Here is a 21,082-nt window from a genome sequence, read left to right on the forward strand (position 1 = left end):
ATGCCAACATTAACCCGGCTGTTTTGTCCATTATAGATGGCGGCATAAATAAATGACGTTTAGTTTTTAAAGTCGTTGTTGTCAACACTGTCATGATTTACGATAAGCAGCACTCATTCATCAACCATCATATGTATATTTAACAGTTTTTATTGTCGCGGAATTCAGACTACCTTGGTTACATCCTTAGGTCACGTCAGTGTACGATTTATATAATTTGGGGCTCGCGAGCACACAGGCTTATTCTTTTACCCTAACCAAATAATGTGAATTATATTCCGATGAAGGATGTTTTCATATTACATAAAGTCAGTGTCTTTAATAGAAATGCACTATTGGTCTTAAAATTATGAGTTATGCCAAAATTACCTGAATAAACGTTAGGTAACACTGTGCATCAATTAGTTTTGGTCAGATTTGAATACCTTTTATCGAAAAGCAATTTATCATGAACTTCAGGTAATGTTATGTTAGAATAAGTGTCCTAATAGTTTGTCTATACTTCCAGCTTATCAATTTGTAAAACTGCATTGTAATAATTCCTGCTGGCAATAAAAACATTCATTGTAGAAAACAATTGCAAGTTAATAAATAACCTCGCAGTGATGAGAAAATACAGTACTATTAGATTTTATGTTGTATTTCTGTATAAATACGTGCTGAGTCATACAAAAAGGAAAGGTAATTTTACTGCTGGATGATGGCCCTGTAGAAAAGTTTATGATGTATATATATAAATAAATATCAAAATCCTTAACATGGTATGGATTTGACAGTGATTATCTTAATCTCATAAGAAAGATTAAAGTTATATTTATTAATCATATTCACAGATTGTACAGTTGCTAGTTCCAGTGTAGCAGGAATTAATTTCATCCTAACGAATGTATTTTTACTACAACTGGAATTTTGTTAAAGGCTGACACGACACTCGTTAGTATTTACTAACCGTCATTTGACACTTGTACATTAGAAAAGAATAATATATGTGGTGTGTACCAATGTTATCACATGAATTATACACAGAGATTAAAACACGAAGACCGAACTGTAAAGGGGGAATGAGTATATTTACAGTAACTAGTAATGCCTATAACCAGTTATCAATGAAATTAGCATAAAACAAAGGACATACATATATAAATACAGTTGGCTTTCCAAACAAGTGTTCAGGTTACTTTGCAAAACTACGCCCTGAGTCTGAATATAATTTTTGTGAGGGAATTATATATTCATGCAAATGTATGGATGATAGCTTTCTACAAAATGTAATAATATATCTATTCTACATAAGAATTGCATGTGGTGTATTTCAATTTTATCACATGAATTATACACAGAGATAAAGAAATAAAGGTGGACTGGGTATATTTACAGTAACTAATATTGCATATAACCAGTTATTAATGTAACTAGCACAAATGAAAGGGAATACATACATACCGTTAGCTTTCAAAATAAGTGTTCCGGTTACTTTGCAAAACTATGCCAAATGACCTGAGTCTGAATGTAATCCGTGTGAGGGAATTATATATTTATGCAAATTTATGGGTGATAGCTTTCTATTTTTAAAATAATCTGACACAAATTTGATATTATATTGCGCTTTGTAAGCATCAACACATACGGATTATAGAGGTGAATCCCTCATGTCAATCAGCAACATCTAATTTAGTGTTTGTGTTATAATATGTCAAGATGTGAATTTCAGTAAAAAATGTACGATTGACATTACATCACAGTGCTGATTTCGAGTTTAAGATTGGCGAGTATGTCAGTGTTAATTAACAACCCGTCAATGTATGTTTCTATTTTTATCTAACCTCCATAAACTAGTCATTGCAAACACAAACGCAAACGATTATTGCTAGCTAACCAGTATTGTTGTCCAAAGTGATCTAGAAAACATATTGCCTCCGTCCTTATTTGTCAATATTCCTACAAAGTAGAACCCACTCATTGCTATAGAAAGTTAGTTAAACTACATTACAGTGCTCATTTCAATTACTATGTACAAATATGGCGTTAGAGTAAACAGTTAACGGTATTTTGTTTATTAAAATACTGCTATACTTTGAGATAATTTGACAAATAATAACACCAAATTGCTAATTTTACGGAAACTCAATAGAACACAATGTTAAAAAAAATATTAACGTTACAATAATTCAAAATAACACATAATATTCATCTTTTTCTCGAAAAAGGAGACTGGGAAAGCATGAGTGAATATAATGCTGCTTCATTACAGTACACACAGGACTGGCATAATTACGCATACTCTCTCTCCTCTTAATTTTTTAGCAATACATTTTTTAATTGACTAATCTGAGAAAATGATACCAATAAAAATGAGGTTGGCTAATAATATTTGTTATAATATGTAAAATTGTATATTATTTGTCTATACACACATTTACACGAATTATTGACAATCGTAAAATATACAAATTACAAGTATTACAAGTATTGTAATGGATATATATAGATATATACTGTAATTCTAATTATATTTCACACGATTTCCTAAATCATGGTATACTTAGCCCGAATAATAAACAAGCCAAACGGTTCATTCAAAATGTTAATCTTTCAGTTGTTGTTGTTGTTGGGGATCTTTTTTCTCTTACTGAAACTGACATCATTTTATGAGACACTGGCCACTTTTTTTATCAAGTAATCCATTTGACCCTCTTTCGAACATTTCTCACAAAAACCGATTCTCCCATATCAAAGGTTCTGAAATTTGCACGTTAATGCCATGGTATTGTTTGTGATGAAATGTACGTTGCACTACATGTCCTTGTACTTGGTTTTTGCCGTAAGAAGAATTCAGCTGTACTATGTGTAGCTCATACAAGAACACGTAGTGCAAAATCTTTTTCCTCAGAAACAGCTCCCTAAAATATGAATTGTTTGTAAAAATGAAGGGTTATAAAAAAAAATTAAAAAAATTGGAGTCTCATACCTACATCAGATTTTATTCAGATTGGGAACCAACCCTTTGTGAATGACAGCATAGACAGTTCATTTTTTTATCCTCGTTTATAGCTGATTGTTCCTAGTCTCGTGTGTCTACTATTAAGACTAACTGCAATTTATTGCAACTTCCTACTAAAATGTCAATTCAGTTTATCATTATTTTTTATTTCAATTGTGATTTCAGATTTCAGTCTCATTAGATTGTAACGATATTTAATATTAGTATTAGTGTGTAGCAACGAGGCTGTGAAATTGTTTTAGACAAATTTCAAACAGTTGCTCATAGCAGAATGTCTTCCAATTTATCAAATAATGATTTTACATTGGTGATTTAATGCGCATATTTGTAATTTTAATTTTTATAATTGTGACCAGTGTTCATGGAACTCATTAGTTTGATTATTTTAATGTTCCTTTTACCTCTGGTGTGACAAGGGCTCACAGAATCTTGTTATCGAGTTTGAATTATTGTACTTAACAAAAACAAACGTTTTACCAATATCACCTGTGATGGCGCATTTTATAACATGTGGGTTCCTCTGTGGTGACCTTTAACCCCACCTGCCATCTTTTGTGTGTTCTTAGGTGAGTGATTTTTGTCATCCTTATCAAGTTTTATCAAGATGGTAATCCGTTACATCCCACATGTTGAACTACTTTTATGAGTCGATAATGTGTTACTCTTTGTTGACATGTAATTTATGGAACTTTTTGATCATTCTATTGTACCTTTTGAGATCGATAAAAATTGTTGATGATCGTCCCATTGCTATGTACAGGCTGCCGTGTTGCCGAATACTTTTTCTTGTTTTGATATGAATAATATGTATTGTAAAAACCCCACCTGCCATCTTTTGTGTGTTCCTAGGGGTTCGAAGGAGAAATAAAGATCAGCAACGTAGAATCGGTTCATCAATCCACAATTGCAATCTCTGGTGTGTTATTATATTTTCATGTATGATCACCCAAAATTATATATACAACGCAAATCTACGACTGACCGTCGAGAAGCCCTTCCACATAATTAGGAGTTTTTTTTGTTTGTTTTTATTTATTTATTATTATTTCACCAAATAATAAAAAATACAAGACACACACAGAAAAAATAATGGAAAAAAAACAAAACAAAAAACATATGTTCACAATAGCTGATCTAATAAACTCCAATATAATCTGAAAGACTTTGATTTTACATTGTATATCCTTATTTTGTACATATCTATTTTCTTTTGGTATGCTAAATAATTACATACATTTACAAAAGATGGCTTTACATTCTTGTACCTACAATTGAAAATATATTTTTTTTATCAGCAGTAAAAGGTAATTTAAACAAAGTATGTAGTCTGAATTTACATTAGAATCATGTACATTTAATCCCAAGATGACATCTTTTGATGAACAATTTACCGAAATATTACAATTATCGTCAAGGGTCAATTCAAGATCGTGACGCACTGAGGAAACATACATACAATTATAGAACAAATGAAGCAGTGTTTCAGGAAAATTGTTACAAAAAGTACCTTTATCAGTATCAACTATATTACGTATTTTTAAAAACATGTTTGTAGTGGTAATTCTATTAATCAGACTGTATGATTAGGAGTTAAGGTAGCGGAATAGTTTTTTGTGCACTTTTCACATTTTTTTTTGAAAATCACAAGCATAGCTCCATAAGGCATGCCACATACATTAGTGTATTTATTTTATTGATAAAATAATATCTTGTACAAGTAAACTGTTTTTTTCCTTGTGTGCAAACAAATACCCAAGTTTTTTGTTTATCCAGTGTACACCCCATGAGTGCTTCTCACTAATATTCATGGTTAACAAACATAACTGAACTGGGGCTAAGCTATTTACAAACAACTGATAAGATATCTGTTTCTAGTTTACACACAGCTGATAAGATGTGTGCACTGCTTCGTTTCAAGAGGAGGAAGCTGTACACTTTCGAAACACAACAAATTTTGTATAAACAAAATAGTACATGAGTGTATCACATGTTACCGGATTTTGCCATAAATTCGCCCGGGCCGTTTAATGGCAGTTTGGTATTTTTTAAGATTTTTTTTTAATTATTTTGGGAAGACAAATTTATGTTCTAAATGTTATTTTAATAAATCTGTTGTCAAAATAAAAGTACAATGTCACAGTTGGAGATTTTTTATTTTTTTTTATTTCTGTTTGATACATTATATGCTTTTTTAGGATCAGATCAGGGGCCTTGACCCTTACCGAGTTCCGTGTTGATTGACATTCAACGAGATCCGAATTTTTAATTTGATGGCTGGTTTGAATATATCCACTTTTACAGTGATCAATATAAGCGTTTGGAAATAGCATACTTATATTGCGTGAGTGAAAGAAGCCAGTGAAACAGCGTGTTTTATTTATTTCTAACGCGCGTGGTCGGCGTCTTTGATTGCGATTGTTTTGTATTTTTGTCTTCGAAATGTATCACTCTCTGCGTTTTTTGGGGGGTCACGTCTCGCAACTGAAAGTCCAAGCTGACTTTGTTTTGGCTGTAAAACTAAAAGCCCCCAACGTCGGATTCGTCAGCGTCATTCACAAATACTTGAAGGGCATCTGTGATATCTTCACCTTCAAACTGTCTTCGTCTAAAAAGTCAAATTCGTCATCTTCTTCTCCACAGTTAGCTTCCCCAGCTAACACCTCTTGAAGTTTGCTGTTCAGTAATTTACTTTCATTGACTCCACCGTCATCCACAGCAGTTTTCGTTTCCTCAACGGCGGTACTCACAATGGTAAAGGATGTTTCCCAAGATAGTACGACGTATTCAATGCGTAAGTGTGAATTATAAACAGATCAGAGAAGTCCGGTTAAAGCAACAAAAAGACGACAAAAAGACACTTTGAAGCCCCGTCATAGCCATAACAAGAAACCACGTGGGGTTGTTTAGTGTCTGTCAATATTTTAGAACACTGCATTTTCATTGGTCGAATTACGTTGAAAGAGTCGTCAATTGAAACAAATATTACAGTCTGTTGACAGTGATTGATCACTGTTATCATCATGAGAAAAAAAGAGTTATCCGCAATATACTTGCTCTTGGGGAGCCACACTACGGTAGCTTCTTTTGCCGAGATCGCCAGAATCTTCACGATAAAGTGGCAAGTTTAAAACTTGATGCAGCACAATTATTTGCGAACATAATGGACTTGAATTTAGCTGATGGTGGTTGTTACTATCTTAAAATAAAATCAAACCAAAGTCCGACGTACCTGCAAAAAGAGTGCATGTAAATGTGCTGTAAGACGAACACTTTGGTAAGGAGGGGCAGAGTTTCCTTCGAATTTGTCTGAAAATCGCTTTAGGCTTATTCAGGTAAAATGAAAACTAAACTTGCACGAACACTACAAAAGGTCCCTCCCGAAAATAACAAGTCCAACAAAAACGGTCTCGTCGGATGATGATTTACAATATTTTCGTGTTGAAAATTTACTCTGCATTTCTTCCAATTCCACACATAAAAAAAACTTACCCCACAGCCGTCATTCCATTTTCTTATTCTACCGTAATCTGCGCAAGTTTGCTCGCGGGAGTCTGATAATTATTGTCGGAAAGTGTTCTTGTGTCTCTAAAAGACTTTGAAACTTGTGGAATACTCAAGAAAATAAGTTTGCAAATAAAACAGCCCAAACATAAATACGCTATGTTGACAAACACTTCAACTGCCCAGTGTAGTATTTGTGTAGTTTGCTACCTGCAAACAGAACCGCCCACTTTGCATAATCCCAGCTGTAATGAATGACGTCACCGTTCGTTATCAGCACAGACCGTGTCAAAACTCCATAGCGTGAAAGAAAACGGTAAAAATACAGTTTTTTCACAGACATAAATGTCGAATCATGATTTTTTCTGAAAAACAACCTTCAAGGTAATTTATTTACTGCCAACCTATACAATTGTTGCTGCTAAAACGGGAGTTAACCTTGATTGAAGTTTAAAATCATAAAAGTGCCGATTTCTCGGTGTTCGATTTCTGGCAATTGCCGTTGACCTAATTTTAAATGGCGTTTCAGTGAGTAGCGCTACGATGTCGCCGTTTGGCTTTCCGTACTCTCGAATATGTTGGCTTCGTATCCGTATTTACATTTTTGCGAAATTCTATCGCGTATTTTCACAAACTTCGCGCAAACCACCGGTATACACTAACTTCAACACCAACAAACGTGCTTGAAATTTTCCATTTTCGGATAGGAAAAAAAAACTTAATTTAAAAAATAGAAATACGGATTTAAACTTCATGACCTTTGCTTCAAAACAGTGTAAAGTGTTTGGCCGCATGTATGACCGTAGAGCTGACATTTAAAAATGTATTCACGTTAGTTAATTATCAGCCGCGCCGATTTTCAGAATCACGTGACGCTAAAACAAACACAATGTTTACAAACTATTAATAATAGAAAAGTACAAGTCAAGGGCTTTCCAAACATATATAGATTGTATAGGTTCTTGTAAAATTTACTCCGATTATAGATGTTTACATTTTCCATGCCAAAAAACTATCTCGCTACCTTAATATTCAATTGTTAGTACAACGCTATTTGGTGATACAGAAGAAGCTAGATTTAAATCCATAATCAAAATAACAATAATAAAACGTATACAATCGTGACGAATAATAAAAAAGAACATTTAGTAAATAAATCATAGAATAAAAATGTATAGACCTTATCGTATACATAAAGTGTGTCACAATGTAAGGCCTGCTTATTGCAACTGAGAGGGCCACCCACAGAACTCACACTGGACAGGGGGTTCTTTCACTGCTAGAATGGGGTAGACAAGACGATAGTACTGGAAATGAAATACAAACACACCAAAATATCGAGTTAAAGCTCCTAGCTTTAATACCTCTTAAATAAGTACAAGGAATACAGCACAAAAAAATACAATGAATAAAGTCACTAAAATAGGGGATTGCTTAGGGAAGTGTGCATTGGTGATAACTCACAGTTCCAGGATGTATTAATTGACGACAGCCAATGGTTCCTTCACACAACAACGATGAAATACAGGAGTCTTACTTGCAGAGGAATGCTGGTATTCTGGAGGGCACCGCTGGAAGCAGGAGATTGCAGAGCAGTCCATACAAGTCGCACAGAATGATGGTTGCAGCCTGTATTACTTGTCACACAATATCGTAGCAGCAAACACTGGATACCAAGTTGAAATGATGGACCCCAACTGTCCTGAATCTGACCAAATTATAGGCCTGATTCAGTGTCCACATGATCCAATCATAATGTGATCTTGCTAGCAGCTGTGTCACGTAGGCAACTCAGTTGATCATAAACATTCTTAGTTATTCAAATAACAGCACACCTGGCAGATTACAACTGACCTTCCAGAGCTGAAAAGAAGTATGACCTGTCAATCACCTTTATGACAGTTATCACAATGCACACCGTGTCTTTCCATGATACTATGAACACTTCCATTTGCAAGCTTTGAGGTAATATGACAAAAACATAACATAAAGGATGCTGACTGAAATTTCATAAAACATTGTTAATTAAAGTGAATTTTGTAAGTCAGAACGTGAAACCATTTTGACCATACAACAATGAACAGAAATCAAAAAGCAATTCTTTTCACATAGTAGTAAAGATCAGTGCTCCAAAACACATATGGGCCTTCGATAAAATTGTTTGTGAGCCACTCAGTTGTTGGTTATCAAAAACAAGTAATATATATATATCTGTTTCAGTATTGTAAAATAACATAAATATATGGCTATATAACGCCTTCTAGCATTTGTTGGGAATCATGTTTTCTCTCATAATGGATGACTGTTTTAATCTATCAAGGAGTGATATAATTGGCCTATTATGTTACGGATTCAAATAAGCATGATTCACTAAATTGAGAGGAATGTAACACTTTTTTTTTCTTTTTTGACCATTGTTAATTACGTAATTTGAGGCACTGGAATAAAATAGTTCAACCCACTTTCTGAATGGTTCCCAAAAGTTTAGAAAATCTAGCGTTTTGTCAATAAAATTTCAAGAAAGCGTATCAAACGCTATTGTAAAATCAAGCCGAAAAAGCATGCCCGGAATGTTTTTTACAATGAGCCCACGCAATGCATCGAAAACTAAACGCGTATTTTCACCACTGTTCCGACCTTTTAGAAAACCCTTTTGATCACTATGAACAATACTAGGCAACACTTTCCTCATTCTACCTGCCAAAACACCCGTTGCAATTTTATACTCTGTATTTAACAGTGAGATAGGGCGGCAGTTGTTTAAGAAATATATATCTTTATCAGATTTTGGGATGCAAGTAACTATACCACGGCCTTGTGTTTCTGACAATGACCCCGAAGAACATGCTTCGTTTAATGAATTTAAAACAAACTGCCTAAAGTCAGACAAAAAAACTTATAAAACTCGGCACTAAAACCGTCCAACCCCGGACTTTTATTATTTTCCATATTTGTAAGCACTGCTGTACACTCGGTCATTGTAATCAACCCTCCCATTGTTAAACGTTGAGTATAAGTAAGCTTTGGCTGAGTGCTGTCAGGAGATAATAAACAGTAAACGCTGTATAGATTAGAATAAAACTGCTTTTTTGTCTAAAATTGTATTGGTTATAACTGAACCATTGATATTTAATTTACCTATTGTTTTATGAAGTCTAAGTACTTTGATGGTTGTTCACCTTCCGCCGACCAGCGAGAACGAGAACGAATTCTCGCTCCCTCCATATATCTTTCTCTGATCTCAGCTAATCTACGTTTACTTTTCTTCAGTTCATTCATCAACAGAAGGGGCTAACCTATAGTCTTTTTCTAAATTTTCAATTTTCATTACCATAATACCGAATAAGACATTGTGGCACCGCGAATTGTCATTTTTAAAGTCTCCCAAAACAGCTGATGAGAAATACTGAACGTATTAGTGGCAGCTGGGGTGTCGATTTTATACTCAAAAATGGTTTCGTAAATAATTCTTTTAACAAGGCTGGTATATTGTTCGTCTTTCAAAAGAGATACATTGAATTTCCAGAAAGCTTTACCTCGGACAGAATTGAGAAATTTGGAGTTTAATGAAATTAGGGAGTGATCAGTCTTATATCCAGCACTGATGTCTGCAGCTACAGTCATATCAGCCAGATCAGATGTAACAAGAAAATAAAGGACGATGTCTAAACCACGTATCCCCCCCCCCCATTGATTGTGAAGCGTACGCCAAATATCAATACACTAACCAGTATCTAAATTGAAATTCACGACTGTTTTCCATTCACCAACCCAATTATTTGAGTCATCACCAAAATCTAACACGTCCATTTTTATATTGTGGAAAAAGTCTGCATTTGTCCCGTAAAAACAAACCAATGTGAAGCGCTTCTCATGAATCGTACGATCGAGTAAAACATATCTGCCATCATATGACAACTTTTGTTTATGTAGAATATATTGAAAATCATTATTGAATAAATTGGTAACACCTTTGCTGTTACTGGAACCCATACAAAAGAAAGCAGGAGCCCCCATTCTAACCGCCACCTGGAAACATCCTTGTCAGTGCAATGGGTCTCCTGTAAACAAATAACCGACACATTTTTAACCCTCAGCCAATCAAATACGTCCCTTCTTTTAACATAGTCCATTAGACCTGGCACATTCACTGATACTATTTTGAAATCCCCAGCCATAGTAGATATTTTTGTTGACGAATACGTACAGCTACTGAAAAAACTCGAAACAAAGAAAATGACATGTTACATAAAAACGATTAGTGACAAGCGACAAAAAACAATAGGCAATAAAAATACAAAAAATGGCGCAGAAGCCTGGCCATTGGCTGCGCAAAAAATCAAACGGACACTGCTATGAAAGAAAGTAAAATAGTGCATGTTGATAGCTCCCCAACGAAAACCAAACCTTTAATTATTTTTTGAATGCTTATTTTACGTAAAGTTAAAGCCATATCATTTATTAAATACCCAATTGACAAACGAGTTTTTTTTTTAACAATGAAAGTTCATTAACTCACAAGGTTACCTTTCTTATTTTCTTTAAATGCTCTTTCGTTTTTAACCCTTTTTTAGTTTCCAAGGTATTTTTCCCAGCCTTATTTACTTGGTAAGTTACCTATAGCCAACCACCCAGTCTGTCTTTGATTAATTGCATGCAAGTTGGTGACCTGCTCACTGATATGTTCCGCGCAAATAGGACATTCCAAGAATCTATTACCTGTCAATTATCATTTTATCCTTCTTCAAGAGAATAGGCATCAACCAGGTTACAGTGATCTATATGTTCATTGACTGTTTTTTTAGGGCTGACTGCATGCTGGGTTACTCTGTGAATATCTTGTTAGATATCTAAATGCTACTGATCAATGGTATAAAAAACTCTTATAGTTTCTTGTCGTGACGGATCATACAGATCCAGACAAGAAACAAAGACTGTCGTCGGAACACAGGACACAGTTAAAATTGTGCATAGAACACCATTTCGTTATTTGAGCGTTCTAAATCACCAATACCAAAATTGAAGTTTCAATAATGATCCCCCACAGCGTCATATTGAATTCATTCACCTTTTTCTAAATAAGAAGACATCCTGAAAATTTCACAGCTGTATTATTCGAAAAATATAGACTTTATTTTGTAGTAATTCATTTGAAATCAGTTGAAACGCTCATCAGAATAACTTAATTACTGTTATTATAAAACCAAGAGTCAATATGCGCCTGGAGTTTGGCAACTGACAACACAAGGAATGGGAAACATGCACAACAGGGGTGGTTCAGGCGACGAGTCATGCTTTCAGTTGCCTCGTGTAAATAATAATACCGTATGCAAGCTTCGCGTTGCCTCGTGCGTTGCTCGATCAGTTGTCATATTAATAACCAATGTATAACTCGGCTTTTACATTTCTCGCCTACAATGCACCCGTTAATGAATATCGACAATACTAAGGAGAATCTGCGAAGCTATTGGTTGCTGTTGAGTACAGCAAACAATCTAGCACTGGATAAATTCAATTCAATTCCACGTTTAGATTAACAAAGCATATTATTATATCACCATCATGCATTTCAGGGGAATAAACACAGCAAACAAATGGAGAAACCATGTACGTGCATAAGAACTATTTATTCAAATATGATAATTATTAAGCATGTCCATTAATACACATATTGCCAAGCAAATACTAATCTATTCATGCAATATATATAATATAATACAGAAAAACTTGTTCACATTTTAAATGCTGAGAACAGACCATTCATAAAAGAACTAATTAAATACATATAAACAGCATATACGACAAGAAAACAATACTATCAATGTTAAACAAAAATTCATGGAAATGTAATATTTTAGTTTCTACCTTCACGTATCAGCAATATTTCTTTACTGTATCTTTATGATAAGTATGGTTTTAGAATAGTTTGTTATACCTTACATTTGTATTCACCTAAATTGAATTTCTTTTAATATGGTTGTAATAAAGGATTATCTTATCTTATCTTATCTTATCTTATCTTATCTTATCTTATCTTATCTTATCTTATCTTATCTTATCTTATCTTATCTTATCTTATCTTATCTTATCTTAACTTATCTTATCTTATCTTATCTTATCTTATCTTATCTTATCTTATCTTATCTCGTGTAAATATGTTGCATGACTTCAGTTTGCCACTCCGATTGGTCAGAATACGATTACGTGATATTGCTCATGTGTTTTGTAAAAAAATACAAATAAATAAATGACTATTTCAAAAAGGTAAATATGTTCTGTTGAACATTCGGTATAATATCGGTATTTGTCAATATTTCATCGATAGCAAAGATTTTGCTGAACCTTGGCCAATAATTTTATCTTTGGGTCATTAAAACCGAATATTGACCTCCACTATAGCAATTATTTGTTTTGTAATCAATACACCACCACCAGCCAGTGATTGTTATACAGCGCAATTATATGCTAATCATTAATGTAGGAAGTATATACATTAAGATGACATGAATGTTTACGCGATTTTGTAGCGTGCCTTTGCTACGTCTATGCGGAGTTGGGTACTGCAAAAAGACGTGTACTTGTCACCTCCATAGATACCTTGTATGATCTCATTACTGTCAGCATAAACGAAGAAGCCACATGACTGACGGTGGGTCGGCTGGTTTGCAGGTAGAACCACGCGGTGTATCTGTCAAATTAATTTAAAAAAAAAACATTGACTACTTTGACGATGTATTATACTTTACAATACAATATTACTTTTGTAAAATCACCTGGAGATATACAAATTGTTAACAATTTATTATATATAATATAATATACGATTCATACTTGCTACTTAAAGTATTCTATATCCATTTTCACAAATCGGGTTAATGAAGATAAGCATAGGACACCCTTTTCATTTGTATCCCTCTGAATACTTTCTATGACTACTTGCTACCAATACTTCCATAGTCAACGCTCAACCAAACAAACAAATAGTTTCTTTGATATTATATAGCGGATGTCTTTCATTTGAAATAGCGGTATAGTGTACGAACTATAACCGAAATTATAAATACATGACCTCTGAACACAATGTTTACTTACCGCGGCTTTCAATCTATCCTCTGACCACATTTCCATTTGCTTTCCAATTATCATTATTATACCGTCTTTTGTAAGTGGCACATCCACCCACTCACCGGATTTATCTTGGAACTTGCGATGTAAAAAATTAAAAGTTTGTAATTCACTATGTATATTTGAAAATTACGTCAATTTTGAAAACTAAAAGTGTTTAAAGTTTTAATAGATGTGTACATTCACTCCATACCTGCAAACCTGGCTCATCTGAGGTAACGAGAAATGTGATCATACCGGAATCATAGTGAACCCCTAATTTTACAGGATCATTATCATCTTTCTTGTCTGATGTTGGATACCAATTATGCAACAATTGGGTGTGATTCTCAGATTTTCCCACGTGTTTGAATTTTTCAGTAAGATCCTTTTCCTTTAATGAGAAAATGTTTTTTGACGACATTCAATTGTTTTACTCACCATAATTTCGGAGAACTATAACTAAAGCACACAAAAATGATTCTAATTAAAATTTGTCAACCACCCGAGTATGTGTTATGAACCCCAGTTCTATGCTTTACCACAGATACACTACAGTTATTATTTAAACAGTAAGGGTATTCGCATTAAAAATAATATGTTGTACATAAATAATATATACTGAGTTACTAGGCGTATCATCACGTTTTGAGGTCTGCTCAGTCCAAAAAGATAAACTAAATGAACCCAAAAATTGATTTTCCAGTACTTTTTATTTAGCTCCTAAGCTAAAAACGTGCACAGCAAGGATTATTAAAAAATATTTTCATATGAAGTATGTATAATCATGAACCTTTGTTATTATCGTCACACAGGATTCAATTAAACCATAAATAGATTGAATAAGCTAGTTGATTCCATATCCATCACAAAGCAATTAAAATCAGAGACATTATCAACTTACATCAACGTTTAGGGCTAATGCCAACGGCTTCAGTGTCTGCTTGAACAGATCTGTCATGTCATTAAACAGCGATTTGTTAGCATCCTTGAAGTCATCCAATAAAATTTCACTTTCAATGGTTGGGTGATAACGAAACAGTTCTCTGGTAGATTGGAATACGTCTGATCTGCATGTGTATAAATCAATTCAAATATTTCAATATAATTGGATTTGTAGGGAAAATAAACGAACAAATTCTCATAAGAACGATAGACATTTTGCTAATTTTATACACAGCCTGATACAATGTGATTCTCAAATAAGTGAATTAGTATGTCAAATACAGAATAATCAACTTAAATATAGCATTACTTGACCAATGACATTTTGCACAATGGGTGACACTTCATACTCGACTAAGGACATCACATGATTGACAGTATGTCTTAAATTTGGCATGCATGGTCGGCCAATAGTACTAAAATAAAACGTTTTCACTGGGTCTTGTTGGTTTCCTAGTGCCAAACCAAAATCGAATCAAGATCTTCTTTCGATCATGCGTTGAAGGTGAATTGACACTTATAATAATTACCCTTCAACATTCTGTGATTTTAGTATTTATAATGAATCATTTTTTTTATTACATTGGCCTTTTCTCTTGCAGACAACGGGGAATGGTATCAGAATCGCGACTCGAAAATAGAGATAGCGCACGTGACGGACCAGTATTTTCACTGATGATAAGCACATTTTAATATGTTATTCAATGATATGCGAATCTTATGAACCGAAACTCTGGATGCCGATGCCGATGATCGATGTCTTTTGAAAGCAAGTTTATTCTTTGATGTCGGCGGTATTACACATTCAATGAAAGTCACCATGTCACAAAGAATTACAATGCTGCACATTCGGTCAACATATTCGTTGAGCTAGCTCACGTTTATCAAGATTTCCATATGAATGAAATAAAAGCGGTTAATAAATTAACGAGCGGAATGCTGTGGTTACAATCGTATGGCCCCACCCAGACAAATTGAGGTATATAAATTAGTTTCACTTGTGATGCGGTGTATTTTTATTGGATTCACTTGTCAAAATTTGGTTTTAGTTTGCGCCACCTCCTTTTTGAAAATAACATCCAAACCCCACAATCGTTCGAGCAAACAAACTTTCTGTCACACAGAACATCTGACAGTTTTTTTTTTGTGATCTGATCAGTTGATCCTGTCCATTGCAATTACTAGGAAGAGGGGGCTAGGGGGTTAAATTTTACAGGTTACAGGGAAAAAAAGCAATTTACGTTTTTACAGGGAATATAAATAAAAAGTTCCATTTACAGTAAAAAATAGATTTTTACCCTTTACAGATAAAGCAATTTCCTAATTACATTTAACATTTTTATAATATATTTGATAAGTGGTGTTGAAGAATCAAATTTGGAAATTGCGTACGTATTACGACATTTGATGTTGTAAATGCTTTATACGCTTACAAAAAATAAGATATTTGTGCAAATTAGGGACGAATTAAATAGCTGATTACATTTTAAACCCTGTCTACGATTAATTTATTTAAATTACATTATTACGAAAATAAAAACAATTTATTACAGCTTACGAAAATACACCTTGCCGACCCTCTAGGAAAAATGCCGACAGTTGTGTTTTTTATTAGTATGTTATTATAAAATAATCACTTACTTTTTAATATCATGGTCTACCGGAATGTAACCAAAGGCGATAATACTCTCTTCCAGCATTGCACACGGCACCTTCTTCTCAGTCGGGAGTTGGTAAAACTCACATGCCGCTCGAAATGTTTGTCTAAACTGAATATATATATATATGAAAAGGAATAATAATGATGTGGTCGCATTAAAAAAACATTTGATTTAGGAACTGTTACGAATGATAAGATGCTCGTCTACAGGAGTTACACATTGTGTATTTGATATAGAGTACAGATAATGGTAGCTGTGCCAATGGGAGTCTAATGTTTATATTAGACAATATTTATTGACACAACTATTTGCATATTCATGAGCGTCTTTATGTTGCTACGTCATCAGTTTCTGCAAGCTGTACACGTGCTTGAAGCAGTCTATTTGACTCTTGAATATTATATACTTTTCGCTTCTGAAATGGAAAGTTCTACCACTGATAGAGGCAGGAGTCGAGGCGGGAAACGCCGTGCTCCTTCGCCAATACCAAGTCCAGTCAGAGATGAAAACGCTCCTCGGAGACGGGGAAGAAATATCAGAGGCCGTGGCCGGATGATTTCATCAACGACAACTAACGACGGAATCAACGCATCAACGTCGAGAACATCAAATTTGCGAGCCTTGGGCACCACAAACCCCAAAAATTGGACAGTACGTCAAATTCGACAAAAACTTCAGGACATTGGCACACTCTTACCGACTACCATGAGCAAGAAAGAAGCGATCAACTTGTATAAGCTAAATAGCCAGCAACAAAGAGGCCCATACGCTGCCAACATTAGCGTGACGAATGCTGCGACAGAATTAGATTCAGATCCCGAACCCCCAACTCTGCCTGAGCAGGAATCAACTGGTGTAAACAGAAGATCTACGACTTTCAACACGGACAATTTATTTCCAGGCGAAATGGATTTATTTCAACTAGCACGCTGTCGCAACTCAAATCAATCATCGGATACCAGGCTGGCGGTAAACAACATGGCAGCCGCCCCATCGTGTGGGGTCGATCTTATTCACACTGATCGTGGGCCTTCAAGCACGCCTGTTTATGGACCTCCTTACGCCTCAGATTTTACACCACCTGCGAGGAGGAGATTTGGGATTGCGTCACACGACCTGCCAAGAATGTTTGCAGTTACTGATGCTATGAGGAACAATATAACCCAATGTAAATATGTCAACCTAGCAACGTTACTGATACCCGCACATGAAAGTATAGAGAGTCGTTCTATTTTGGACGCCATGGGAAATGAAATACGACTAAAGGGTAATCTCGATCCCCGACTCAACAAAGTGTTAACTCATAACGAGTTCTTGGTTGCGATTGGCAGATATAAATCCATTATATGTGGAGTTTTCCCACATAGACGTGAAGAACTAGACTGTTACCGAGACCACATAACGGACATGGCCATTAGCTTCTGGGGTAGCCTATTATATGAGTACCATGTCGAATTTGCCACTCGTGCAACAGCTTGGTTACTTCAAAGAAACATCAAAATTGACTGGTCGATCCGAGATGCGGATATTGTTATGCGCCTCACCGCCGGACGTAAAGCTAATGCGTGCTCAATTTGTGGTAGTACAATTCATTCGTCAGATTTTTGTCCATGTAAGCAATTCTTTACACCCAACCAACAACAGGCTAATTCAACTGTCGACGTTAGAGGACGCCCCAAGACTTATTTAAATGGTAAAGAAGTGTGTAATAACTATAATACCGACGGTAAAGGGTGTTCTAGATATCCATGCCCTTTTTTGCATGCCTGTACTTCATGCAAATCCAGCCACCCAGTATATAGTTGCCCCAGGTCATTCAATGCAGCCAGGGCTCCTAAATCCATTGCTGTTAATCCTGGTACCACTCAGTGACTGCCTACACCTAGCACACCGGTTAAAGTTGATTTATTGGAAGAATATTTGACCAATCACCCAGATTCAGACTTTGTCAGCCAATTATGTTCAGGCCTTCGTCATGGCTTTAAGACTGGCATTGAGGACGCACCAACTGTTTCCTATGAAAGCTTGAACAATTTGTCTGCTCAGAGAAATCCGGAACCTGTTACACGTTTATTGCAGACTGAGTTAGACAAAGGATATGTAATTGGTCCTTTTGATTCACCTCCATTTCCAGTTTACCGGATTAATCCTTTGGGTCTGGTTGAGGGCAAATATTCCAAGAAACTGCGACTGATTGTTGACATGTCTGCACCACGTGATAAACCACAAGTCTTAATGAGCTCATTGACAAGGACACGTATTCTATGTCATACATCAGAATTGATGATGCCTTTGAAGAAGTTAAACGATTAGATGGCAATGCATTCATGTGCAAATTCGATATCGCTGATGCCTTCAAGCAGTTACCTCTACACCCATCAGTATGGCACTTACATGGTGTTAAATGGAACAAAAAATAGTTATTATTTTTTCGTCCGTTTGGTATTCGGGGCCAGATCAAGTCCGAAAATTTTTGATACATTGTCACAAGCTATCTGTTGAATAGCAGAGCACCGATTTCAAGTGAAATTTATCCTACATTTGCTAGATGACTTTCTTACTGTGGACAAGTTGGAAGAGACTGCTGCTCGTTCGATGGCTATAATGACAATGATTTTCAAATCGATAAACATTCCCTTGGCAATGCACAAGACTCTCGGGCCAGTACAAGAAATTGAGTATTTAGGACTCATGATTAATTCTAAGGACATGCTTGCCTACCTACCAGATAACAAGAAAATCAGAAGTATTGCTAAGATTTCTGAATTTCCTTCACAGAAAACAATCACCAAACGACAATTACTTTCTTTGCTGGGTCATCTTAACTTCGCGGCTAGGGTGATCCTGCCAGGAAGATCATTCATCACTTACATGCTGAGACTAGCTTCCTCTGTATCTAAGTTACATCACCACGTCACATTGAATAAAGCTTGCCGTTTAGAGTTGCGTATGTGAGGGCTATTTTTGGAATCTTGGAATGGTATCCACTTATTTCTGAACAGTGACATAATTAGTGCTTCTGACCTCCATATTTTCACAGATGCCTCATCAACTAAAGGGTTTGGAGGTTATTTCCAGGGACACTGTGAGGTTTGGCCTTCACAGTTGATGATAGAGCAACGAGATGATTGGTCAATGGCATTCCTTGAGTTGTATCCCATTGTTGTGGCTGTACTGGGAGTGGCTGTACTGGGAGGGGTGGAGGATTATATGTTTGTAATGACTGGTTGTAATGTGGTATCTCGTTGTTTTCAAGATGCAGTCTGATATTTGTTGCTTTCTTGGTTGTTCAATTGTGGCTAAAATTTGTGTGGTGGGTGGAAGATGTGTTTATTATTTGTTGAGTCATTGTTTAGACACCCTGCAGCTTGAAATGGAATGGTCCAAATCCAAATTCGATATGGCGGTGTTGAATATCTGTGCGATATGGCAGTGTCGTCTAAAAACCACGCATCAAAATGATTTCTGTTTATTTATTTACTGTTGTAGATCCTGAGAACTAGCCATTGAATATGATGTCGGGAATAAATGGTTTTCTGAACAAGCTTTATTAATTATTGCTGGCAATATTCCAGTATGAATTGGGAGGAAACTGTGACACCAAATCTAGTCGTTGTATTGTTATGCTTCTAAAATATTTTTTTGTAAATAAAATAAATTAAATAGAAATATTATGTGTATTTTTGTATGTGGAAACATGGCTGGCCCACTCAAAAATATAATGAAGTGTGGTCTGCAGTTCTTTTTTTTTTTTAAATTTTATTTATTTGTGAAAAAACTGGTATTTTACAGAGTGTAAACAATAAAACACTCACAGTGCAAGGCTAGTTCACCAAAATGTCTATTCTCTTGCTTGAGTGTGAAAGTACATGGTTTAGTGACTACCTCTTATATTTTTAAATTTGAGAATTTCTTATATTTGGGAAGGTTGTTTTATAAAAATAGAACAGATATATATATATATATGTTATTATAAAATCACATCTAAAACCAGCGATGCAACAGTACTATAAACATGCGTGTACGGAAATAATCAAAAATGTCATGCCATGATAAAATCCGACTATAGTTAAGTGACGTGTTGAAATTATTTAGAAAACCAACATATGGATTGGTATTTTTTCTGGTCTGTCTGTTTATTTTGTTTTGTAACGGCATGTCTCGACACTAGTTTCGTGCATTAACAAGGAAAATACAACTTCGCCTTTGAAAACTGAGCTGATTTAGCAACACTTATAATAAATGTTGTATAGATACCTTATCTGTTTCAATACCGTGATTCTTCAGAATAGCAATTCCATCTGTCGACAGCGCATCGTATAGGAACAGAGCTAAAGATTTAAGATGACATTCATCAATGTTTTCTCGGGAAACGCTGCAAGGCGCGAAATCGATGATTTTAGAGGGATCCATTCTGAAGAGTTGTTCCATATATCGGTGCCCAACTAGAGAGAACAACGTGTACCTTGCAAATCAAATATTGCCTACCAGCACCGCATATCAAACGGTGTATACATACGCCTTGTGTAAAAATAAAACTCTGCTCATTTGCATCACAGAAATCAAAAATATTACGTGGATGACGTCACTGAAACTATTGCAATACTGTGCACAACGATGCTCATCGAGAACGCTCTAAGCTGAGTGGCTTGTGAATGCAAATAGAAGCTGTGATACGTCACTTCAACGACATTCTTATCTAGCGAGTGATGAGAATTTCGCAATTCATCCCAGTTCTATCAGCAGACAATGTATTATTTTGTTATGTAAGACATGATGTCAGTACCAAACCTACTTGAACAATTAATAAATTACATGCCCATATTTGTTCATTGTGGGTAATTCCAATGCCACAGAATCATATAGAAGA

General features: G+C 35.2%; 1 protein-coding gene across 1 annotated transcript; it reads right to left on the bottom strand.

The window, feature by feature from the left end:
* Window positions 1-12,597: 12,597 nt before the first annotated feature.
* On the bottom strand, window positions 12,598-20,672 carry LOC146735561 (uncharacterized). Its single transcript, XM_085506152.1, has 6 exons — window positions 20,470-20,672; window positions 16,193-16,320; window positions 14,511-14,676; window positions 13,821-14,000; window positions 13,595-13,705; window positions 12,598-13,190 (listed from the first exon to the last, which is right to left on the bottom strand). The coding sequence occupies exons 1-6, from the start codon at window positions 20,641-20,643 to the stop codon at window positions 13,014-13,016; spliced, it is 936 nt and encodes a 311-aa protein (XP_085362278.1). The 5' UTR covers window positions 20,644-20,672; the 3' UTR covers window positions 12,598-13,013.
* Between the last annotated feature and the right edge of the window lie 410 nt (window positions 20,673-21,082).

Source organism: Saccoglossus kowalevskii, chromosome 12, assembly GCF_978046115.1.
Source record: "Saccoglossus kowalevskii chromosome 12, keSacKowa6.1, whole genome shotgun sequence".
Lineage (NCBI taxonomy): Eukaryota > Metazoa > Hemichordata > Enteropneusta > Harrimaniidae > Saccoglossus > Saccoglossus kowalevskii.

Bases quoted from the DNA above. Each gene is read 5' to 3' on its own strand.
- LOC146735561 (XM_085506152.1), bottom strand. From the start codon at position 20,643: ATGGAACAACTCTTCAGAATGGATCCCTCTAAAATCATCGATTTCGCG. The intron at 14,677-16,192 runs GTAAGTGATTAT...ATACACATGCAG, and splicing joins GTAGACCATGATATTAAAAA to ATCAGACGTATTCCAATCTA. The intron at 13,706-13,820 runs GTATGGAGTGAA...TTACATCGCAAG, and splicing joins CAGATGAGCCAGGTTTGCAG to TTCCAAGATAAATCCGGTGA.